Source organism: Centroberyx affinis, unplaced genomic scaffold (genome assembly GCF_046629955.1).
Source record: "Centroberyx affinis isolate AG114_WGS23_722 - 3 ecotype Tasmania unplaced genomic scaffold, CSIRO-AGI_Caff_v1 ptg007620l_1, whole genome shotgun sequence".
Lineage (NCBI taxonomy): Eukaryota > Metazoa > Chordata > Actinopteri > Beryciformes > Berycidae > Centroberyx > Centroberyx affinis.
The window spans coordinates 101342-127778 of record NW_027283843.1 but is presented as its reverse complement, the minus strand read 5'-3'; the positions used below and the strand labels follow the sequence as shown (position 1 = coordinate 127778).

General features: G+C 42.6%; 1 protein-coding gene across 1 annotated transcript; it reads right to left on the bottom strand.

Annotated features, from left to right (window-relative positions):
- Nucleotides 1-4054: 4054 nt before the first annotated feature.
- Nucleotides 4055-25753, bottom strand: LOC139639743 (O-acyltransferase like protein-like). The gene is made up of 14 exons (XM_071513892.1): nucleotides 25678-25753; nucleotides 25429-25564; nucleotides 25001-25233; nucleotides 23438-23509; nucleotides 20449-20649; nucleotides 20236-20338; nucleotides 19767-19868; nucleotides 19363-19528; nucleotides 15279-15358; nucleotides 14934-15044; nucleotides 13309-13432; nucleotides 12288-12474; nucleotides 4267-4409; nucleotides 4055-4159 (listed from the first exon to the last, which is right to left on the bottom strand). The coding sequence occupies exons 1-14, from the start codon at nucleotides 25751-25753 to the stop codon at nucleotides 4055-4057; spliced, it is 1839 nt and encodes a 612-aa protein (XP_071369993.1).
- Between the last annotated feature and the right edge of the window lie 684 nt (nucleotides 25754-26437).

The window sequence follows — 26437 nt, the reverse complement described above, 5'->3', positions numbered from 1 at the left end:
CGTTAGCGTTAGCGTCCGTTAGCGTCTGGGGTCGAGACCCGGCCAATCGGCTCCTTCGTGTCTCTTGGCTCCGCCCCCCCGGCCCTTTGTGTCTCCTGGCTCCGCCCCCCGGCCCTTTGTGTCTCCTGGCTCCGCCCCCCCGGCCCTTCGTGTCTCCTGGCTCCGCCCCCCCCCGCCCTTCGTGTCTCCTGGCTCCGCCCCCCCCGCCCTTCGTGTCTCCTGGCTCCGCCCCCCGGCCCTTTGTGTCTCCTGGCTCCGCCCCCCCGGCCCTTTGTGTCTCCTGGCTCCGCCCCCCCGGCCCTTTGTGTCTCCTGGCTCCGCCCCCCCGGCCCTTCGTGTCTCCTGGCTCCGCCCCCCCCGCCCTTCGTGTCTCCTGGCTCCGCCCCCCGGCCCTTTGTGTCTCCTGGCTCCGCCCCCCCCGCCCTTCGTGTCTCCTGGCTCCGCCCCCCCCCCGGCCCTTTGTGTCTCCTGGCTCCGCCCCCCCCGCCCTTCGTGTCTCCTGGCTCCGCGCCCCCGGCCCGTCACCCCCGTCCTCAAAAAGCCCGCGCTTGACCCTGACGTCCCCAAAAACTTCAGACCTCAGATCTCAAACTTCCCCTTTCTGTCAAAAATACTTGTTTCTTCCCAACTCAAAACCTACCTGGCCTAACCTGAGGTGGCCCTGTGGCTCAACCGGTGGAGCGCGGACCGTTAAGGTGAAGTCTGGGTTCGTATGCGGCCCTCGCCCTTTGCTGCATGTCATCTCCCCTCTCTCTGCCCTCACTTTCCTGTCTCTCTCTACTAGGCACTCTCTCAAGGCAAAAAAAAACAAACCTGGCCTCCAATCAGCTCTAAGAACCTTTCTATACATTTTTTTACTATTTTCTGTCATTTTTTTTGTTTTTTTTGTTCTTTTCTGTTGTTTCTTATGTATTTCTTTCCTCTATTAAGTGTTTTTTTATATAGTTTTTTTTTGTTCAATTCTCTGTTTTTGTTTTTTACTCTTTCCTGTAATTTTTTGTTATTTTTTTCCTCTATTCTGTCATTTTTAATAGTTTTTTCCCCTTCTATTCTGTTGTTTTTATACTTTTTTAATACTTTATACTGTTTTCTTTTTAGTCTAATCTGTCATCTATTGGTGGCTTTGCGGTTCTGTTGGCTTCTGGTTCCTCTGGTTCTTCAGCCAGCTCTTTTTAGAGTTCAGTTTTTCTTGTGCTGGTGTTTGTCCTTAAACAGAAATGATAGGGAAAACCAGACTCTGGTGTAGACTGCAGGTTGGTTCTAATAAAAAACCTGAGTCCGTCTGTCTCCGCCTCCCTTCCATCGGCATCAGTGTTTCCCTGCACCGACACCAAGCCAACCCCGCCTCTGTATAAAGAAATTCCTCAACATCCTGGATGGAAAGCGGTTTAGCATTAGCATTAGAACCCACAACAACAGATTATAAAAAAAAACATGACAGTTGGAGAGAGAAGAGGAGCAGTGGTATCAAACAGTCTTCATGGTTGTTAAAGATATTCTTGTATTATGAAAATGTCTTTTGAGGCTTTTGATCATTACTGTACTTATCATATTTATCATATGTACTCATCATATCCCCTAACTCATAAATAAAACAAGGACACACAGTGTTACAGATGCTCAGCAGCCTAGTGGAGGATCCTGCTCAGTGTCTGGAGACAGTGCCTTGCCTCCTAACGGCCACTAGGGGGCAGACAGGCTAACTGTGTGGATGTGAGTGACTGAGTTACTTTACAGCTCCATGAGTCGCTTTGCACCTAAAAGTGACGGCTTCAAAATAGAAATGTGTTAAAGATGACAGTTGGTATGATATTCTACTTTGAAATCAACAGACCATGATAACCTCTTAGATATTTTTTAGTCTCTCTGTGTCTGATTCAATTTGACTTTCTGACTGAATTTCAGACTTAAACATAGTATTGTATTTGTCCTCTAGGTTGTTTTCACAAACCCCCTTAACCCCCAAAAACAGCAGAGAGAGGAGCACAACATCTCAGTATCAGTATCAGTCAGCATGTGGGCCATCTCTGATCTGCGACGCCCCGCTGAAATGAAGCCATTTCTTTTGGTGTCATTCAGCGAAACGTGAGGTACACACTACTTTTTACTACTGCTGTACTGTAGTCTGAATTACCTAATGGTAACAAAACCCCAGTGAGCGATTCTCACAGAGAATCTCCTGCTTGATCTCAGTCTGAACCCTGGATGATTGTGATTTGAAGAAATACCCGGAATAGACATTTCCCCTGTGCTGGCACTGTGGAGACTCTCAGTATTGTGTAATCATGACTGTCAACTAGGGCTGGGCGATATATCGATATTATATCGATATCGTGATATGAGACTAGATATCGTCTTAGATTTTGGATATGGTAATATGGTGATATGGCATAAGTGTCTTTTCCTGGTTTTAAAGGCTGCATTACAGTAAAGTGATGTCATTTCCTGAACTTACCAGACTGTTCTAAAGCAGGGAAGGAAACCCTGTCTTTGCATTTTATTTTGATCACAGTCTTGTTTTAATGAAAGTGTTTGTGACATCTCACATGTGGCTTTGACTTACAACTGAACATTTAGCCCACTTCGTAGAAAATACAGAGATATATATCGTGTATCGCCATTCAGCCTAAAAATACCAAGATATGATTTTTGGTCCATATCGCCCAGCCCTACTGTCAACTTTGATATATGTTGGTTTTAAAACCTGAGGTGAAATGTGGGGGAAGGCAACCCGTTCTCATTCCCAACTCGTCCTGCGTTGACTCTTTGTCAAATCCCTTGGCATCGCTGTAAAGTTAACCTCTCTCGTCTGGAAAAGACACACAGCTGGTCCACAGACTCCATGGTAAACCTCTCAGGCAGGATGAGACGCCTGCAACTTTCTCTCCTGGACCAGGAACACAGTCTGGCGTAACATTTTCTGCCCAAATAAGGCTTTCTGGTTTGATGCATTTCTTTGCTTGAGCTCTTTGGTGATAATATTAATTTAAAGAAATTGGTTGTAGATCAATTTCGAGGCCAAATGAAAAAAAAAAAAAAATCGCTTGCATTTACCATTTGATGTCACCTGCTAGATAAGTAGAAATAAATTTGGCTCATAACCTATATACCAAATTATTTCAGTGGTATCTCAATAAACTCCATAAAATATAGCACTTTATAACGTCTGTATCATTACATCTACTTTAAATAGAAGAACCAGTCGGGAGTTAACGTTTCTAAACGTTGCATAATCTGTTTCGTCATTGAACACACCTCTTTCTGCCCGTGAAACACAGCTGATGAAATCGCGGTAAAAGAGCACAAACAAAAGTATATTTTTGTAATTTTTTTGATTATATCCTCTTATAACATCAACCTGTTGGTTCAGATTGTATTGCATCTTTTTTCATACTGAGCAGTTTGCCTTTTCACAACCGCAACTTTCCACCCGGAAAAACATTTGGCACTTCCTATGAGCACGTCACAATAAAAGCCCTGCTCCGTGGGTTTTGTTGTTTTGTTGTTGTTTTTCTTGGGTTTTTTTTGTAATTTATTTGATTATATCCTCTTATAGGGCCACTAAGAACGTTAAAGGATGTCTCATAGACGACATCCAAGAGACAACAGACCCATAGGAAAATATGCTCTATTAGAAATGATTAGACATTTATTTCCCAGAGCAAACAGGCAACAAGACTTGGACAACTGGGTGATCTCACATGTGAAAACCCACATGTGAATTCAAAGCACACCTGCCTTGGTTGGTTTTCACACAAAACACTTTTTCTCACGTTGTATTCTGACGACACCTGACAGTTTTTACTTCAGATGTAAAAAAGTCAATCTCTAGAATGCGTCTTTTCTTTTCCACATGTGAACCTTTTCTCCACATTTTCACCTGCTTGTGTTTGCTTCACATGTGAAAACTTCATTTCACTTTTCACGCAAAGAGACACTTCGCAGGTGAAAATGTCAATGGGAAATTTCACATGTTCACATATAAAAAGCAACGTGTCCAAAAAACATGTGCTTCGAATTCACATGTGGGTTTTCAGCAGCCCCCGGCTTGTCTCTATCCACTGCTCCCCTTTAGGAGGAGGAAGGGTTTCTCCACCAGCACAGTCAGAACATAGCCTGCCACCAGCGTGAGAGCCGACAGGCCGCTGAACAGGAACAGCTGGAGATGAAGAGAGGAGGCATACGTCATGTTGACATAACGCACATGCAAAACACTTCAAAATTCAAAATTCATGGTAAAATTTGAAACGGATGAAACGTGCTCACAAGGTTGAGGTCGGTCAAGTGGATCGGAGTCTCCTGTGTGCTGCTGTGGAAGATCAGTATCACAGGGGAAACCATATAGCAGGCAAAACTAATGTTGGAGAGAGGAGCCCAGAGACCCAGAGACAACAGTCGCTTGATAAAGCCTGGAGAGAGAGAGAGAGAGAGACAGAGAGAGAGAGAGAGAGAGAGAGAGAGGGAGACAGAGAGAGAGAGAGATGTAGAACAAAATTAAGTGTACTGGATATTTAACTGGAAGTGGGCGGGGCTTCAATAAAACGTGGGTGTGGCTTAGACTGAAAAGTTAAAATTTCAAATTCTATGCTTTTTTTCTTTCCCTTATATTTAGATTTACATTTACTTAGATTTTTTTACATTCCATGAAACCTATGGCTGATACATACAGCATGTTACATCTTAAACGGATAAATATTGACTGAAATACAAGGTAAAACGTTGTTTTTTTCAATATTTCAACTGGGTTTTTTAAATGGAGGAAATTAACACATACAGCTAAAAACTACAGGTTCTGAGCTTCATTTTGATGTGTAGGTTGCAGAGGTTTGAAAGAAATCCAGCTGCCAGACCAGGCTTTAGTCTCACTACAGAGGTCTGCAACCCGACCCGAACCCGCCGGGACCCGAGGCTGTGTGTCGGGTATCGGCCGGGTCGGGCTCGGTTGTTTGTTTTTAACTCAAAAACGTTACATTATTGTGGGACACGAGTAAAGCATTCAATAGAAATATCTAAAGGTGGCATTAGAAATAAATAAATTGTTTTATTTCCAAATCTTCAGACATTTTTCCAAATACATGTCTTTTTTCATTGAACATAAGCCCATCACTGAGCCTAAAATGTTTTTTAGGTTTTTTTTTAATTAATTTAACATACGCCTATCACTTAGCCTAAAATGTGGCCAGAATAGATCATTAAATTATATGCATTAATTTGCGTTTTTTAACGTGCTTTTTAATATGTTATTTTTTATTATTATTAAATTATTATTTTTAAATTAATCTAAATTAATGCATTAAATTTGACAGCCCTAATTGATATAGATATAGATATATATACACAAAATCATTTTGTTTGTCTTAATGGTTTTGGATGTTCCAAAACTAAAACCAATAAAAGAACAAGGACAAAACCAATAAAAATGAGAGACTAAAAGTTAGGGCCACCTTTAATCCCTCTCTGCAGCCTAAAAACCAGCCAAAGCAAAAAATACAAGGTAAATCCCATTGAATTTTCTGTGTATAAAAAAAGCTGACTTGCCTTACCACAAAAGTTTTTTTTTGACCATATCACTCTGCCCAATGAAAGGACACAAGGATGTATATTACACATATCCATGACTTCTGTGTAATATTCTTTCCACAAAAAAGGCTTATATTAGTGAGCAGAGCCAGTGCAAACTTGATAATCTATTCTCTGTCATAGTAGACGCAAATAATTCTTTATGATCCTAAGAGTTGAAAAACTGCACTGCTCACTGGTCATACTACAGCCTCCTTCACCGTATGTTCTGCCGACTCGACGGTCGTTATCTTCTTCTTCTTCCTGCCGTTACTGCTGAGTCACAGACGGTCACAGATGAAGATGATGAAGATGAAGCTCTGACTTAACAGCTCCTGTTGGGGAGGGGGAGGAGTCTACGGGGAGCGTCATCTCTCGCTGCGTCCACTTGAGTTTCGCTCTTGTAAATTTCCGACCAGCCACAATTTTTCATAAATATATTTTTGAATTAGATTGTCCAAAACTGGGGTGGAAGCTGGGGTGGCAAGGCATTTTTTAGGGGTGGCAGCTGCCCCCCCATGCCCCCCCGGTCGATCCGCCACTGGTTATATAGCTTAGTAGCTGTACAGGGAGCTGACTACATAAACTATGCCAGTAGCCTACACATAACTACAGATATAAACCATACTGGTCTTAAAAAATAGTTAAAAACTTCAGTGCACATTTTGATACCCTTATTGGTATTTCACTTAAATTCCAAGGAGAAAAAAAGCCAGTTCAGTGTGGGTGTTAAACCCCTTCAGCTCCCGGAGCTCTCCGACGAGTGAACGCCCGGCCGGGTAACGCCGGTCTGACCCCGGTCTGACCCCGGTCCGACCCGGTCTGACCCCGTGCTTCGCCACTCTCCTTCTTAGCTCCTTTAGCCTCTTATAGAGGGACTCCGGGCCGCTGTGTACCAGGGGAACGCCTACTTCAATCGGTCCGCGGGGCTCCCTCTCCCTCCTAGCCCTTTCAGCCTCTTGTTATGTTGCAGAGGGTCGAGCAGCTACAGTCCTGTCTTCATGTTACCGCTGTTTGCCATATTGATTAGCTTCACGCTGTTCAATCTAAGCAGCTAGCCTGCATTCAAACTGCGGCTGTTGTCTTCCTGGTTTGGTGGAGGCGCCTCCTTTTCAGGGCAGAGAATGAACAGACTGAAAGCAACATATAGACTAAACCAATTTTCTCATTTTTTTATGCTTTATTGATAGCGACAGTGTGAGAGAGAGACAGGAAGGTATGAGAGAGAGAGAGAGGGGAGGACATGCAGCAAATGACCGCGGGCCGGAATCGAACCCGGGTCGCTGCGGGAAGGACTGAGCCTGATGGTACGGGCTCTACACAGTGATCCACCGGGGCCCCAGCTCTCATTTTTCTACTGACAAATTTTACATGTAGGGGCTTTAACAAACAACAACGTAGATGTTATGTCACTTTAAGCATAGGCTTTTATAAACAACCACAGCCATAAACAACTGTAAACAGAAAAACAAAATCATGCCTTGCATGCGAGTATGAACTGCATGACCCCAGTTTTTAGTGTTTATAGTAGTGATGTGCGGGTCAGGTTTTTTCAACCTGCGACCGTCCGATCCGACACACACACACACACACACACACACACACACACACACACACACACACGTCAGAACCCGCCTGACCCATTTTCATTCACGTAAAACAACAACCCGAAACCGATCCGCAACCCAATGTCAGGGTTAGGTGTGGTGAGGACCCAAATGCAGACAGGCAGGCAGGGATTAACGAAAACAGGGACTTTAATCAAGAACTAAGGCAGAAGTACAAAACCAAAAACCAAAAACACAGCAGGCTGGCAAAAAGGCAAATAAAGACCCAACCTGGCTGGCAACAAAGCAAGAAGTCCAAAAACTGGTGACAAGGCAGGGGACACGGGAACAGGAACAGAGCAGGTAACAAACAGGAAGCAAAACAGAACGGGTAGGCAAAACAGACGAAATGACAAAGAGTGGATAGTGAACCGGGGTAGATATACTGTGGGGATGGGTGATTAGTGATGAGGTACAGGTGTGTGGGAGCAGGAGGAGGGAACAGGTGAAGAGAGATAGACCAGGAGGCGGAGACACAAGGCAGACAGGAAACACAGAAACAAGGAAAACACAAAGGCAAGACATGACAGAACCGTGACACCCAAAAAAAATAAAGATTCAGGAGGCCATTTTCCAAAGACTCGTGTAACTAAGGTGGCCTAATACTTCATGCTGCACTCTGCAGTGTGCGCAGAATATAACGTATGGATGGCAGAATAAACCAGCTGGAGACTGGGGAAGTTTATTCTGTTCATTCAATTTTAAACTTGAAATTTAATCTTACATGGCTGCCAAGATGGCGACAGAAGAGCTGGCAATGTTTGTTCATGAACCAAAGCGGAGATATACAGAACAATTGAATTCTTGAATTTCCTTGTTGTCAAGATGAAACATTGAGTCAAGATGAAATTGTTTTGCTGGGCACGAATAACTTCAGCTCAGTGTGGATAGAAACTTCCAAGAAGCTTCTATCTGAGGTCTGTCCCAAAACGCTGTGTTTCTCAAGGGAACACAGTAGGACATTAATAACGTAAAAACGAGCTTGAAGGTACTAAATGAGTGCGGGGAGAATATACCAAGGTTCGTCCCACACTATTTAGATGAACTTCCACGTAGAGGTCTTCACGGGTCTACCCGGACCCTAGGATCCGAGACCCGACCCGGGACCCGTACGGGTTCGGGTCCCCGGGTCTGTTTATGATTATGTGTAAAACCCGAGTGGATCCGAGAAGACCAGTGATCAGCGCTGTGTAACTTGGGTGATGATCAGGCTGACCTGGGATCAGATCACAAGAGCGAAACTAAGGTGAAAAAAACGTTGAGCGGCGCCAGCGAGTCGGAGCGGAGGAAAGGATCAAGATGGAAACCTTCTTCACTGAGGTGAAAAATAAGCTAAAAACTATTGTTTTAATCATCCATTTAACATGCAATTTAATTTCCTTGTCACTCAGCCTGTTGTAGCTGCTGGATTCCATGATGGAGTCTCACTGCCATCTACTGGACAAACTGTAGAACTTGGTTGTTATTTTGATCTCCTTTTATTAGGCACCATATGTTGTATCCGACATGATAAAAGTTTTTAGCAGTAGAACGGCATTTAGCAATTTTAATAACCGGGTTTGTCGGGTCTCGGGTCTCTCTCCTCTCGGACATGCACCGGGTTGGGTCTGTAATATCTCAGGCAAAAACGGGTCGGTATATATATATTTTTAAAAATGATCGGGTCCAATCGGATCTCAGAACGAATTTCCCGGGTCCATTAGGGTTCGGGTCTATCATTTTGGACCTGTGAAGACCTCTACTTCCACGAGTCTCATTTGATCACATTGATGTCTCGGCGTTGCTGGCTAGAACGGAACAAGTAAATAATAATAATAATCTGCTGTATGGAGAGAACTCTCGAAGCCCAAACAAACGCCTGTGAAGATTTCCGGGCGGTGTCTGTAGCAACTGAACATGGTGTGACTGCAGTCGAGAAGGCCCACGGTCCCTCTGGCCAGGACACAGGTGCTGAGACTGCCGGTCAGGAAACAGAGACGACTGGTGAGAACGCCGGCAGCCCTGGGGGGTTAACGGACACTACAGCCTCCAGAGCAGAGCCTTATGGTGAGGGGGGGAAGGACGGCGTTTAAAATCGGTACCTGAACACTCTGCTGCTCGGCCAAAAACAAAACGTAATGCCGTGCAAAAAACGAGAGGAAGAATACGGGAATAAATTGGAACTGGCGTAGTCAGTAATATTCAAGTAAATTTGCCCCTAACCTTGACGCTGACACTAAGTGAATATCTGAAAGAGAAGCTGGGACGTCTAGTCACATGTCGGAGGGTTGAGTCGGCTCAACAAAGATTCAGCTCGTTTCATGTTACAGAAATGCATGATCCACAGCTTTGGCCAGCCGGGACTTTTGTCCGTCGTTCCGACGAGGCCCAGAGACAGCCCAGGCAGTGGGATGCATAGATCAGATGGAAATGCATATTGGCGATGACCCACATGTGAACTATACATCTGCCGATGCAAATGTCAATAGTAAGTAGCCTTAGCTTACTTGAAAGGACAGAATCTTTAGTAAGATCCGCATTGTGTCATCTAACTTGCTGCTTGTAGGCACAGTGTTGGAGATAAAACAAGTCGTTTGGTGGTTGAAAAACTTCTGGAGGAATGTGACATCTTGTGCCTTCAAGAGACTTTGTTAGCTAAGCAAGATCTGGAAGACTGAACTCACTTCATAAGGATTTTCACAGAGCTGAGGGAGTCCACTACTGATCTTAGTGCAAAAATAGTCCAAGGCAGGATACCAGGTGGAGTGGCTATACTCTGGAAGAGCAAATATGATCCACTGGTGAAGGTGGTAAGACTGGATGTTGACTGGGCTATTGGAATAGAGTTTAATTACAATGACAATAAATTCACCATTATTAATATCTATACACCTTATAAGTCCTATCAGAATGAAGATGAATATATTAATAGATTAGCGTGTGTCAAATCATTCATTGAGGATAATGCCTCTACTTGTGTTTATGTTGTTGGGGATATGAATGCTGACATCTCAGATGACAGCTCTTTATTTGCAAAGCACTTAATGCAGCTCTGCAGTGAAAGTAATCTTATTTGATCTAGTAAAATGCTCACTTGCTAGGAAGCTGCAAAATAATAGCTACTGTTACGGCTGTAGTGTGGCACAGATATGTGAATTTTTGCCTTAAAGGAAATGGCAGCTAAATACAGAAGCCAAAATTCTACTATGTTTATGTGTTTTATAGACACAAGGCATTAGATAGAATTAATCATGAGAAATTATTCTATAAAATGTGCCATAGAGGTGTACCCAAGTACATACTCAGAATACTACTCTTCTGGTATGCTCATCAGACTATGCAGGTCAAGTGGGGCAATGCTGTGTCTGCTCCTTTTTTATGCTTGTGTAAAACCGGCTGTATTGTTGGAAATAATGTCATTAACCATCTCATGTATGTAGATGATTGTTTTCTGCCCACATTGTGCTAGTTTACAACAGTTACTGAAGATATGTTCTCAGTATGGTGAAGAATTTTATATAAAATATATGTAAAAAAACAGCAATATTATGATTGTTAGATGCAAAGAGGATAGGAAATTAGTATTTCCTGAATTCTTCTTGAATAATAATGTTCTTAATGTGTGCAGTGAGATTAAATATCTTGGTCATTGCATTACAGATAATTTAGCAGATGACAGAGACATCCATCGACAATGTCGTAAATTGTATGCACAGGCCAACATGTTGAAACGTAAATTCTCTATGTGCACAGTAGAGGTGAAGTCCTCATTGTTTAGAGGCTTCTGTTTGCCCTGTATACTGCTCATCTGTGGTGTAGCTACAGAAAAGGCACTATGCAGAGACTTAAAGTGGCATAATGATGCTATGCGGTTGTAACTTCAAGTGCCAAGATTTCACAGTGCTAGTCATATGTTTGTTAATAGTGGAGTACCTACCTGCCAAGCAGTAATAAGAAATCTTATGTACAGATTTATGTGTCGTCTGGGTGAGTGAAAGAATAGCATCATAGCGGTTCTAGTTAACCCTGTGATGAGCTGCACGAGATAAATCTGTGGGACACGCGGGTTTCGGATTGACCCGCGCATCACTAGTTTATAGTATATCTTTGGATCAACAAGTTTTTAAATCCTCAATTTCATTTTACCTTTGCTTGTTGTTTAATTTGATTATTCATTGCAAAAAAGTCAAACGTGAAAACCCATGTGAAAATTACATTTTCTTTATTTTTTTGTCTCTTTGTAGGTGAAAAAAACAACATATTTGTTTCACGTGAAAAAACTAGAAATAACCGCCTCGCGGTTGTTTGCCTCCACCAATAAACTTTGTTTTATCATTGCAAGGACAGTCTTTATTTATTGAACATATATAATTAATGTGATTATTAGGTCAACTTAAAGGATTTTGGTGTCTGCAAAAGTAAGTGACAGCACTTCCACCGTTTCTGTAGAATGACCCAAGACCGTTTTCTCAGCTACAGTGGTAAGCAAAACATTATGATGTCACAGTGAAGTTGACCTTTGAACTTTTGGATGACTTTTGAAATGTCATCACTTCATCATTTTATCCTATTACACATTTGTGTTTTTGTAATTTTGTCATAATTAGCGTATGAATTCTTTATGACCTTTGACCACCAAATTCTATTCAGTTCATCCTTGAGTCCAAGTGGACGTTTGTGCAAAATTTGAAGAAATTCCCTCCAGGCGTTCCTGAGATATCGCGGTCACAGACGGACGGACAACCTGAAAACATAATGCCGCATGTTGCCGGCGTGGAGGCATAATAAAAAACACTTTACACCTATGAACTGAAATATGTGTGTCCGAAAAGCAGATGTGCTTTGAATTCACGCAGATTTTCATGTGACTTTTTTGTAAGGGTGATGAACGTGACGAAAAATAAAATCAAAAGCTTCCCTGGGAGAAAAATCCTTTATGTTTGGCTACTGTGCCTCGATTCAAACTTCACTAAGTCTGATTTTGTGAAGACCGGTAGTCTGGAGCGATGGGGAAACAAATCATCCCAGCTGTACTGAACAGAAAAAAAAATCGGAAGGAACAAATATTCATTTAAATGCAATATTCATGCTTTGCTGAAAACATGGTATTCAGATTGGGGAACATCCTCACTCTAGACTCACCTCCATAGCCCTCCTCACAGGCCAGTATGATCCAGGCTACAGCCAGGGCCCAGAGGGATCTGTGCAGTCCCTGATAGAGGGCATGAGGGACAGACGGATGGGGAGGGACCTCCGATGGGACGTAGACCAATCCGACCACCAAAGCCAAGCCTAACATGCAGGAGAACCAACCCAGTGCTGCTTGCCACTGGAGCAACAGTGGAGCAGGAGAGGCAGACAAGACAGACGGCAGTTTAGCGGCTGTCCAGATATTGAGTAGGTTTGGTCCTGAGCTAACAATGTCACAATAGACCAGAGGTGGGGACTCGGGTCACATGACTTAGACTTGAGTCACATGACTTGGACTCAAGTCAGACTCAAGCCATCATTTTAATTGGTGACTCGGGACTTGACTCTGACTTGTACTCTGATGACTTGAAAAGGTTTCTAAAGTCTTGACTTGAGATCTTGTGTTTGTGTAAATGACTCAGATTGAAAGTGATGAGATTTGTTCCAGCAGACGACTGAATTTAAATTCTGTTTTCTGAATTTGTATGGAATGATTGAATTTATTGAAGTTGAAACTGATTATAGAAATCAAACTCATGATGCTCTTACCAAGTTTTTATCCTATTAAAACCATATTGCATTGAAAAGTCCTAGATATTTAGTTTTCTTTAAGATATTAAATTGATACTGGACTCTTGATTTGTTCTGACTTGACTTGCTGTTCTACATTTAGACTTGAGATTAATGACATGGACTTGACTTGGTACTCTACATTTAGACTTGAGATTAATGACATGGACTTGACTTGGTACTCTACATTTAGACTTGAGACTTGTCACTTGAAACTGACTTGGTCAAAGCAAAGTTGACTTGGTCACCACTACAATAGACCAACAGCAGGTTCTATGGATTTTCTTGTGGGCCCCCACCATGCGTATAATGTACTAAAGGTTCTAGTAAAAGTGTGTAGTAGTAATTAGTGTAGTAATACTGGAATACATGTCTGTGATAGAAATAAAACAGAAGTTCTCACCTGATGCTTTAGAAGCTGATCTTTCTTTGTTGTCATATATATTCCCATCAGGATCCCTATCAAGTAAGGCCCATATCTTGTGTAGATTTTATCATAGTAATATACTACATAATTCTCAGAGAATCTGCAAAACAAACAAAAACATATTAATTAATGCCCGACAAAACAGAAAAAAGAGAAAAAAAAATGAATAGATATAAGCCAATGGTAGTACACAATGATTATTTGCCATTGAATAAAGAATTTGTATCGGTCTGTGGTGAGAGGAGACGATGGTTTTGCCAATCAATGAACTAGCAAGTGAGTGCAAGTGATCGCTAGGATCGAATGACCCCTATTCGCCTTAGCTTGCTCGCATAGTTTAGCTATTGATCGACATACTAAGTGGAGCAACTAAACGCAAGTTAAAGAAAGGAAAGGGAGAAAGAGAGGCAGCCATCCTTCAAAATGTGCCTTCAATTTCAGTAGCACCTCCTTTGGCTGTGGAACCAGCAGGGAGTCCACCACAAAAACCACGGGGAGGAGGATGACAGAGACAGTCACGGATCCAGCTTTGTAGCGAGACGTTCACAGTGACAGGATAAAAACTGTACGAACTGACAGAGGGGCAGCCGCTTTTCAGAATAGACAATCCAAATAATATAAGGCTTGAACGAGGGACAGCAGATTCGGTGGTAGGACCCGCACCCTAACAAACGACTTTTTGTTATATTGTGGTTGTGTTGAATTGTGAACCCGGTATCATGTATTGAATCGTATCATGAGATAAGCAGATCGTCCCATCCCTAATAATATGCAACCACTGTGCGTACGTGTGTGTAGGGGGGGTATAAAGGATGCTGTTGCCCAGGGTCTGAGGAGGTCATGGTCTGTCTTTGGGTACAAAATCATTGGTACAAGCTCACCATCACTCTGCGTTTACATGGAGCCGTTTAATCAGAACAGCAGCCCAATCAGAATAAAAATACCTCATATAAATGCCTTAATCAGAATAAACTGGCCGATCCGAATGAAATTTCATTCCGTCAGAGAGGCTGTTTAACCCTTTCATTATCCGGTCGATGGATCAGATTTCGTCATGTAAACACTCATTCCGATCACTTTCTTTATCTCGCCTCTTTCTGCACACGCTCGCGCATTTAACGGAAGTAATGTCAATAACGTTTCCCTTTTTTTCCGGGAAGATTCGAATGGATGTGCTTGTTATTAACCCCGGGGCGCCCGGGCTTGATGTGGGGCGGTGCAGCCCGGTTTATATGAAGTCCTGACTCCGCCTCTCCGGGCCGGTTTTGCTTTACAGCGGTGAAAATTACAAATGGATTTCTGACACTTATGGAGTCGTATGTTTTGATAAAACTGTTGCTTCATCAGAAAGAACAGCAGTAAAGAAATAACAGACGCAGCTTTATCTTTTAAAAACATAAGCCCGTGTTAGAGAGCTGATTCAGTGTTCTGCGCATGTCAGAAACTTTTATTCTGATCACATACTGTGGAGCAGGTAAACACACATCTCGATGCGATCGTTATATTTATCGCTCATGTAAACACTTGCGTGGCAATCTTCCTTCAGAATGATTTCATTCAGAATGAAAAAACATGTCTCATGTAACCGCAGCTAGTCTTACTCCATAACTGGCAGATGGACAGGAATCTGGAGGAGGGCAGTTAGAACAGCACTGGCCACGCTGGTTATCAGCAGTAGAGTTGCTGCCACTGCTGCCAACAGCACTCTGTTCCTGATAGAAACAGAAGATTGCAGGATTGCTGATAGAAACAGAAGATTGCAGGATTGCTGATAGAAACAGAAGATTTCATACTGACCTCATGCTGCACTGGTAGGTGTAAATATAAATTTCTAACCAATAAAACCATCCGATTTTTGAACAATCTGCCCCTCCGCACCCCTCCCATCAAATAAAATTGCTTTCTCTCCCTAACTCATTGGTTTAGACTTTTGAATGATCCCTCACCATCTGAAAAGATAGACCAGCAGAGGAGTGGTGACATAACACTGGAAGTCTAGAGCCAGGTACCATGTCCAAGAAACACACTGTGGAGAAATAGGCAAATAAATATGAAGAAATAGGTCAGTAAAGGGAGTTAGGCACAGGGTTGATTTGTTGTTGATATTTTACCGAGAGAAGAGGAGAGACATAAAGAGGACATCAGAGGAAAGGAAACAAATCAAAAAAGTCATGTAACCCACATGAATTCAAAGCATGTTGGTTTGAACAATTTTTCTCATGTTGCAGTCTGATGTCACGTGACTTTTACTTACTTATTAGATATGTCAATATTTTTTATTAATCATTGTACTTCCTGTAACGTCGAACATGGCTGCCACACAGAGAGCTCCTCCGCAATTTGTAAATTTTTTGTTATTATTAGTGTTTATGTCGGACAACCGTGTCACCAAGGGCAACCACATATATCATTCAGTATGATAGCCAGACTTTACTGGACATCAGATCTATGGTGGAAACTATTTTTTCATCAAGATCTACAACAACAAACATGGCGGACGACCCCGACCTGCTACCTGTGTTGTTACCTGGGAAACGGCACAGGACGCGCAGGAGGGGGAAAAGAGCCGGACTGCTAGTCAGGCTGAGGAAGTGTGAGAACCCGCCTCCTCTCCCGAGTATTCTTCTGGCGAATGTCCAGTCACTGGACAACAAACTAGATGAACTTCGGAGCAGGTCGGCTTTTCAACGGGACGTTAAGTACTTTAAAGTTGTGGTTTTCACAGAGACTTGGCTGGACCCCTCGATCCCCGACGCCGCCATTGTCCCTCACCAGAGTCGGGGAAGAGCGGGGGGGGGGGGCGTCTGCTTCATGATCAACAACTTTTGGCGTTCTGATGTGGAATTACTGTTGGACCAGAGTGCCTGCCCACTGGAACGATCTAGTGTAGGAAGGCCCTGAACATTATTAAGGACCACAGCCACCCCAGCCACAGACTGTTTGAACTGCGACCGTCTGGAAAACGGTACAGAAGCATCCAGACCAAACAGCAGGTTCAAGGACAGCTTCTACCCCAGGCCATAAGACTTTTGAACATTTGACCCCCCCCCCCCCCCCCCACACACACACACACACACATATATACTTCCATACTGCCCAGTTTAGCCCGCCGCACTTTACATCTCATCTTCATTCTATTTCATACGTCCATATTTTATTTTATGTATATATTTTATTTTATACTGTTAATATACTCTGTCATTTTATATTTTTATTACTTCTTACTGATGGTCACTACCGTTTTGCACTGCTATTTTACTACATTGTTTGTATACTGCATTTGTTTACTTTGTTTACATTGTTGTGGCTAGCTCTATGCTCAATAATTTTCATAGCAAGCATTATCTGCATCTCACTGTTTTGTTGTGTATTGTCTTAATTTTTTTAATCACAAAATTGACTGTATTAGAGATGAGATTAGCAATCCTTTACCCACCGAGGGCGTTGATCCCTCTCCTAATCGTGCATTAGGGGCAATAGAGACCACCTCTGTACTCTCGCAATTTGAGACCGTCTCCTTAGACACCTTCTCTAAATTAGTACTTTCCTCTAAATCCACAACCAGCTTATCTGACCCTCTTCCCGCTAAATTGGTTAAGGAACTTCTTCCAATATTAGGCCCCTCCCTACTCAACATCATTAACACCTCTCTCTCCTCTGGCGTTGTGCCCTCGTCCTTCAAATCTGCCGTAATTAAACCTCTGCTCAAAAAATCTAACCTTGATCCTGATGTTCTTAATAACTTTAGGCCAATCTCCTTCCTCTCTAAAGTCTTGGAAAGAATAGTTTCTACCCATCTAATCAACTACCTCTCGTGTAATAGTCTTTTTGAACCCTCTCCGTCTGGCTTTAGGTCTCTCCATAGAACTGAGACTGCTCTCACAAAAGTGGTAAACGACCTACTCCTTGTCTCAGATTTCGACTCTTCTTCTGTTCTCATCCTATTTGATTTGAGTGCGGCATTCGATACAGTCGATCATAATATTTTCTTAAATCGCCGAGTGAGCTACGTTGGCATCCGCGACTCTGCGCTTTTTTGGCTAAACTCCTACTTGTCCGATCGAACGCATTGTGTCTCACATAAAAATACTATATCTGAATACTCTAAAGTTAACTTTGGCATACCGCAGGGCTCTGTGCTGGGGCCTCTGCTTTTCTCCATTTACATGCTACCTCTTGGTGAAATTTTCCGCAGCTACGGTATTAAATTTCACTGTTACGCGGACGATACTCAAATTTACATACCAATTAGACCTGACGACAGTTCACAACTTACAAACCTAGAACTATGCCTAATCGTTGTCACAAATTGGATGTCATAAAACTTCTTGCGACTAAATGCCAACAAAACTGAGATGCTAGTTGTTGGCCCAAACTGCCTCTTGTTGCAGACCTTACTCTTAGCTTTGGGGACTGCTTAATTAGCCAGAGTCCCACAGTTAAAAACCTTGGTGTTACTTTCGACTCAGCTCTCTCATTCGATGCTCACATTAAGGAAATCACTAAGATAGCATTTTTCCACCTTCGCAATATCTCGAAAATTCGCTCCCTGCTAAATACGGCGGATGCTGAAACTTTAATACACACTTTTGTTTCATCAAGACTTGATTATTGTAATGTCTTACTCTCTGGCTGACCTAAGTGCAGTATTAAAAAACTACAACTCGTGCAAAATGCTGCCGCCAGAATATTAACCAGAACTAGAAAATTTGACCACATTACTCCAATCCTAATCGCCCTTCACTGGCTCCCAATTCAAGCCAGATCTGACTTTAAGGTGCTTCTGTTATCTTATAAATCGTTACATGGGCTTGCACCATCATATCTATCTATCTGTATGAGCGTGTCTGTGCCCAAATACGTCTGGGTTTTGTGCTGCTTCTGCACAGCTCTGTGTGTGTGTGTGTGTGTGTGTGTGTGCGGCTGGTTTTCTCCACCCTTTCTCAGCTTCCTGTGCAGTCTTCCAGCTGTCAGCAGACGGGTGCTGCCCCTGCTCTGATGGTCTTCGGTGCTGGCCTTAGTCCCATCCCTGCTGCTGCTCCGACCTGACATGCTCTGACCCTGTGTGTTCTGTGTGTAGCTGCTTTCTCCCCTTCCTCTGTACATGTGTCTAGGTGTGTGTGTGTGTCTGGGTGTGTTGTGTGTGTGTACGCAGCCTTGTGTCCTCTCTCTCTCCTCTCTCTGACTCCAGGTCAGTGTTCTACCTGGCAGTGGCGGGTGCTGCCCTGGCTCTTCGTCATCAGTGTCGCCTTGCTCTTCCCTGCCGCTGTTCCCACCTGGACGCTGAATTATGACTGCTGCCCTCGTCTCACTGAATTTTCTAGCGCTGGCCTCAGCTCCTTCTCATCACTGCAAGCTGCTTCTCCTTCTTTTTGTTTCTCTCTGTTTTGCTTCTGTCATTATTGTTGTCCATGACTCTGTCAATGTTTTGCCCGGCACCTATTGCACGATAAGCCGTGCAATAGGTGGGATCCCTATTTGCCTCAGCCCGCCCAAGGTTTCGCCCAAGGTTTCTTCCAAGTTTTCCTACTAAGGTTTCTCTTGGGAGTTTTTCCTTGTGTGCATTAGGGTCTAAGGCTGGGGTGCCGGGTAGGTTAGGCTGTAGAATAGGTAAATTGTTTGTCTTGCTAAAATCTGCTCTTGTCCTCCTTGTGCTCTTGTCCTCCTTGTCCTATATAATTTTGTTCACCATTGATTGTGTTTAGTTAGATCTAGTCTTCTGAGACATGCTTGTGATAAAGGGCTATATAAATAAACAAACTTGAACTTGCTTATGACAAGAAAGAACCTTGAACTTGAACCTTATTTGAAAACTTAATTTCACATGCAAAGAGACAGGAAATTTCACATTTTCACATATGAAAACCAACATGTCCAAAAAGCACGTGCTTTGAATTCACATGTGGGTTTTCACATGTGACTTTTTTGTAGGAGCGAGGAGAACAAAGGAGAAGAGAAAAGAGATCAAAGCCATTCATGTGGCAAAATAGAACAGGACCTGTGTAGAGTAGAATTATTGGCTCAACTCACCATTTTGTGGACACCGTAGAGATTGTTAATCAATAGTATGTTGGCCCACCAGTACTTCTTACAATGCCCCACCTCGTTCTCAAGTATGAACCTGTAGGCTCCCTGCCGAGCCACAGAGAAGACGCCGATGGCTAGACACATGATGAACAGATGCAGTGGCTGGACCCTAGGGTGAAAGAAAGATTGACAGAAAGATTAAGAGATAAAGAGAGGATTTACATTTACATGAAACACACTTCATATAGGGTCATCACTGACCAATGAAATGATATTTGACTGTATGTAATAAGTCCAGAAATGTATTGTATAGATAGATTGGTGTTTAAATTAGACCAAACCTTGAGGACAGAGTTTCAATGATGCATGGATTGATAGCTTGACTTGATGAACTGATGTCACTGTACCTTTTCAACCTCTTGAAGAAGAAGTCGGCCACCAAACTGGGGCTCATTTTGTCCTCAGCCCTGCGAATGGAGTTCAGCAGAGACCTGGTGCTCAGGAGACCCCTACAACACACAACAGGTTCAACAAACTGCTTAAGAATGAAAAAATATTGACCAACTCAATTTTTACTTCACATTCCCTTACAAAAAGTCTCATGTGAAAACACACATATGAATTGAAAGTGTATGTGTTTGCTGGGCTCAGATGTGAACATTTCAATCCATAGGTGAAAGGTGTTTTTTTTTCCCACAGAATTTTTTGTTCACCTTTTTTTCACCTTTCAATTATAATTATGTACATATGGAAACCAATGTGTGTCCAGAAAACATGTTCTTTGAATTCACATGTGGGTTTCACATGTGACTTTTTGTAAATTAATGAATGAATTGTAAATAAATAGTTTAAAACTCAGTGTCTTTGCAGTCTCACCCTAGGAGCAGGAAGGTGTCTACAGACACATAAATAGGTCCACTATCGGTAAACACATGCAGAGGGCTTACTTCAGCCGTCTTCTTCCATGTATTGGCATTATCTACAATAGAGATATTGTAGTAAGAGTGAAAAATAAATGAGTGAATGAAAAACTGACTGAGTAAGGTGATTGTGCTGGTGAGTTGTAAGACAAATGTAGTTCGGTCACACCCAGTGTCAATGTGGTTAGAAATGAGCTGTGACCACAGATGATCCAGAGCATGCTGAGGGCGCGGATGCCGTTCAGGGAGGAGTAGCTGCCTCCTGAGGAGGTGCTAAGGACACCCTGGCTGCTCGTCTGAAGAGAGAACGCCTGGAGGCACTGGTAACCACAGCTTCGAAGACAACACAGCGGGGTGCGTCTGGTGCTCTCTGTAACATTTGAGACAATGAGACAATATTCAACAACTTGTTGAATCTGTTCACAAACGTGTTAAATGTAAGTTTTCAGGATATTTTTGTGGCCTCATTCAAATGAATGGGAAGTAAGAATCCGAACACTACAAACTCGTCCCCGCTGCATCCGATCTTGGTGAGTACATTATATTCTGGTTTTCATGGCGGTCAAGAGCCGCATAACCCCCATGTTAAAACTAACGCCTGGATTCCACCGGAGGCAGCTGCGTGGCGTTCTGGCTGTGAGGCGGTATTGTTCCGTCCTTCGCACGGCTTCATATCACACCGGGAGCGTTTCAGAAGCGGAGCATTTTGTGTGGCCGATTTTTTTTGACTTGCTGATTTGGTCATTTTTCCTTGATTTTTGTGCTTTGTTGTGCTGTAGCCTACAGACAAAGTTAATACAGTTAAGTCCAGTTATGAACAACATGGATCAAAGATTTGTGGCTGTGTTTTAGTTGTTAAAAATACATTCTTCCTCATAATAATTTCATATCTATATTTCAAATATAGTGCCTGTTAGCAGGAGGAGAACACTTGCATTTCTTCTCCTTCTTGAAAGACTACAGAGGGGGGGTAGAAGGAGAAGGAGCCGGTATTGGGTGCATCCCCTCAACCAGCGAAGGAGACAACAACGGGATTTTTATCACCTTGTGGCTGAGCTGAGGCTGGACAGCCAACGCCATCATCAATATTTTCGGATGAGTGCCGAGCAGATGGATGAACTTCTGTCCCTCATTGGCCCTGAACTGACCAGACAATCAACAAATTACAGAGCTTCCATAGAACCCAAGCAGAGACTGGCTGTTGGACTGAGGTAAGTGACAAGAAATCACACCACAAGCTTAAGAAACTTTTTAATATACAAAATTCTCAACCACAGAACAAAAAAATAATAATAATAACATTGCAAAATAACACATATAGTAAATAACTTTCTAAAGCCTCTGTGGAAATATAACAAAATTTAGATTTAAAAAAATATACATATTTTTACTAAATAGAAAACGTCAACAAGAGGCATTTTCAAAACAAATTCACACCTTCACATTTTTAAAACCACTAACTATTTACAATTTAGCTAGTTTAGCTCTGTACTACAGGTCTGTGTAGTAAGACCCCCCAGTGCTGCTATCTTCCAATTGTGGGTCACTGCTGGAGGACAGCATTTGTGTGTATGGCCCTGTCGGTGTTGTGATGTTTTGTGGGGATGGGGAATTGGCCAAAAGCCTACTGGCCTGGAGGTGTGACTGAAGTGCCCTGTGAATTCCTGAGTGGAGGGAGGTTGGGGTGTGTGTGGTGGAGGGTGAATGGGTTGCCAACCAGCTGTATGTTGTGGGGGGACAGTAGTTTGGTGGAGTTGGGCTGTGCCTTTTTCAAGGTTGTGTAAAGTGTTCAAAACGGTTATTTTGGCTTGTTGCCTCCTGTTCTTGCAGTCTGTGCAACATTGGCACAAGGCTTAGTACAAAGTGGTAGCATTCATCAAGTTCATCATCTGGCATATGTGGTTTGGGAATTGGCTCTTGAAGAATGGACATCAGATGCTCCCCAATGTCTGTGGTCTGTGGCCTCTTCCTTGTGTCCTTTGTAGCACGTTGTTCTACTGCTGGTCTGGACATCTGCTCCCTGGGGTGCAACCTAGAGGGCCTTTCCCTCTCCCCGGAGGTTGTGGGTGTGGAAAGTGATGGGGCAGGAGATCCAGATATGGGCCTCTGTAGTTACTGTAAAATACCGGTTGTACTGCAACTGGGTAGTTCCTCAGATCCAGATAGTGAAAGTGGGGTACCAGATCTCTTCATGTCTTCCACATCCATTGTGGGTGTATTGCTCAAGTTGCTTCTTGAACTACGGGGGTGGCTGTGGCTCAGGAGGTAGAGCGGGTCGTCCACTAATCAGAAGGTTGGTGGTTCGATCCCCGGCTCCTCCAGTTCGCATGTGGAAGTGTCCTTGGGCAAGATACTGAACCCCAAATTGCTCCCGATGGTTGTGCCAGCACCCTGCGTGGTAGCTTGCCACCATCGGTGTATGAATGGGTGAATGTTGGCATTGTAAAGCGCTTTGGATAAAAGCGCTATATAAATGCAGTCCATTTACCATTTATATAAAAACAAACAGCAAAAACAAAATGGAAAAAAAAGAAAAATTACTCCTTGCGATTCCTTCATGCCATAGGAATAATTTGCATAGGAACGTCATAATTTTAATTTATAATCTCTCACCAACTTTGCAATACACCATGAAAGTATATATAGTCATCAATACTGTTATCACATTGGTTAAGACTTCAATAATTTCATGAAAATTACATATGTTTAAATATTTTCATACAGACCTTCTTTGCTGTAAGTGGGGCAAAAGGAAGGACATTATTTCTGCATACTTCCAGTCCTTTTGAGTGCCATCTGCTGATCCACTTTTTTTCTGTTTTTCACAAAAGCATCCCTTAATGCTTTCCATCTCGCCTTGCAAACGTCAACTGAAACAAAGAAGAGAGACAGATGAATAAAAGAATTAAAGAATAGAATAGAAGATTACATAAACTACCTGAAAAGCATCTGTACAAAATTTAATTATTTCTTAATATAGCAAATAATATCTCACAGGCCCTGTCCTCCGATATGCAAGGTTACTAAAGTTTTTTTTTATGGGTTTTCAAGATGGATAACTACTGAATGGCTCTTTCCAAGTACTTGACAGTACAAGTCGCATTCATTAGGGAAAAATCACGCATTTATATGGTAGCCAATTACTAGGTTATACTCACCATCCACTCCCAAAACTTCGGCAATTATCCTCCACACCTTGTCCTTTTTGGTGTTGTCCTTGTAAAAAGGATCTGTGATGTCGTATAACACACTTTGTTTTTCAACTTCCAAGATGAACCTCTCGTCGTCCATGGTTGAAATCCTCTGACCTGTTGACTTTTTTTTTTTCTCTGACCTGTTGACTTCTGGCCTGGTGCCACCGGTTATGACGTTGATGTAGTGATGTGATACACGATCAGGAGTCTGCACAGAGTGTTTTATTTTGAAAATTGACCGGATGCTCTACCGTTCCTGTGTCTGACTTCCCGCCCAGCTCGATCTGCTCTGTGCGGCTCGACGCAGCTTCCTTCATAAATAGACTAGGCGCGTATTTTTAGGGGAGCAGAGCGGAGAGCCGCTTCTGAAACGCGCCGCGGTGCGTCTGGTGGAATCACAAGCATCGTCTAGAGCGGCCGCGGTCAGCTCCAGCGGCCGGGTCACAGCCGCCTCCGGTGGAATCCGGGTGTAAGTGGAATATTGCTTTAAGGCCTTCCGTGCTTGGCGCTCTCCTCCTATTCATCAATCTGGATTTAGGACTGAACATAGTACATCTCTGCTACTTCAGTGGTTGTTAACAACATTATGACTGCTTTGGATAGTAATCAGCATTGAGCTGCTTTTTTGGTAGATGTCTGTGAAACTTTTGATACAGTTGATCAAAATGACCAAAATTTCTCAAGAAATTGGGCATTTGGCCTTTAAATTCAAAGCCCCATCTAATTGGAATAGCCTGTTCTCTTAGATCCATTACTTCTCTACACATTTTTAGGACATCTCTACTTGCTCATCTTAAAACAACTTGCTCTTGCTTTTAATTGTGCTTAATCCATTAACAATAATTCCTTGATATTAAATACTACAGTTGCATTTGTACGCGTTTGTGCAAGCATTCGTATGTTTTGTGTGCTTTTGCACGAATACATTTATTTTTGTATGCTTCTGTTGTTTGGGTTAAATAAAGGTCAATAAAGTTCAATTCCCTTAGAGTCTTTCATTAATTGGCTTTTATCCTATTACCTGTGGATGGTTTCAAAACTACATCTCAATGTGTAGTGTTGGGTGATCTACGATCACAGTTTTTGAACATAACTAAAGGTGTTGCCCAAGGTTCAATATTAGGTCCTGGTAGTGTTGTTCACTATATTCACTAATAACATTCTATTATCCATAAATACTGGTCATGTGTACAAAATATTAGGAACTCTTTCCTGCTGTTGAGTTGCATCCCATTGTGCACAATCAATGTCTTGATTGCCAAGAGGACTAAAAACCCTCTGTAATCCTCACCTCCATCTCCCCTTCATGACTGAAGTGGATTTAATCAGTGAAATCAACAAGGATCCACAGCTTTCACCTGGATTCACCTGCTCAGCCTATTTCATACAAACAGCAGGTCACCCTAACGTTTTGTCCAGTCAGTGTACATCTCTATGCTGACGATACAATTCTGTACTGTTATGTTGATTCTATATGACTGACTATCAAATACCTGCAACCGCACACAGTGCACAAACGGTACTTACCACTGTCTTCTGCTGAGTTGCTTTGGTCCATTTCACTCTGCTGTCGGGCAGTGTAGGTCTTATTCGCTCCACTAGAGGAGCCACTGGGCATCCAAGTCCCATTAAGGTTCAGACCGGTGTTCAAAGAAGAAGACTCTGCTCTTGGACTGACCTCTCTTTGGCGCTTCCATCTTATTACGGCTGTAAACAGGGTCGCCGCGAGAGGAATCGCCACGATTACACAACACACAAACCTGAGGGAAAAGGGGCGTCTAGGGTAGGTGAGGATTGGCCAGTGATTTTTAAAGAAAAATAGTTCTGACATGAAGACCTGCACTTGAAAAGAGTCACTTCTCCAGTCCAGTGTACAGTAACAGCTACACATGGACATAGGACAGGAGGAGGTAAAGAAATAAGGCGAGACTACTGAAATCTAATCATATACTCACAGGCAGATGATGGCTGTGGCGTCTGCGGTGGTGTTGTTGGACAAACAGCGGACCGTGAGAATCCTTTGAGTGGACTGAGGGACCAGGCTGGGAGGAAAAGAAGGAATGAGGGATGTCTGACCCAGCTGGAATCTCTCTGGGAAATAATGAGACAAGTCAAAGGTATAAGGAAAAATATTGGTCTAATCAGATGATACTGTAATGGATCAGTTAGGTCCAATGAAAGAAGAAAACTTGAACTTCACTGACCGTGCACCACCAGCATTTGCACCTCCTCTTCCCCACAGGAGTCTGGCACACAAATGCCCACAAAGTACTTGACCATGGCCTGGTAAAAACATCATTATTTCAGAAGATACCTTCATCATTCGTTTGAACATAAATGGTTAAAATATGAAAACTGACAGTGCAGATACAGAATAGAGCATGCCACGTGCATTATTGTTGTACTTAGATGAAATGTTCCAGCTCAGGCAAAGTATTTTTATTGGAAAACATAATATCAAAAACAATACCGTAGTAGCCATCATAAAAACATGTGATCCATTTTCTTTTTCAGAGAGAGTACAGAAACAACAAGACAAAAACAAACAAAAAGAAACCAAAAAAATAATTAAAATGGAGTAAAATAAAATAAGATTAACACATATACAATTGCTTGATGCTCATCACACATTGCTCCACTGCACAATGGATTATATATACAGACTTATCAATCACAATCCAGGGAAGTGAGTGAATTGATATAAGTAAGTACAGAATTCCATCTCTTATGGAAATTGTCAGTTGAGCCTCTTAAGGTGTATTTCACTTCTTCTAAATGAAGAAAAGACATCAAATCTTCCAACCAGGAAGATGCAGAGGGTGGAAGTAATATGTGTCTATGGGCTATAAGCAGTGGTGGAAAGTAACTAAGTACATTTACTCAAGTACTGTACTTAAGTACAATTTTGAGATACTTGTACTTTACTTGAGTATTTCCATTTGATGCTACTTTATACTTCCACTC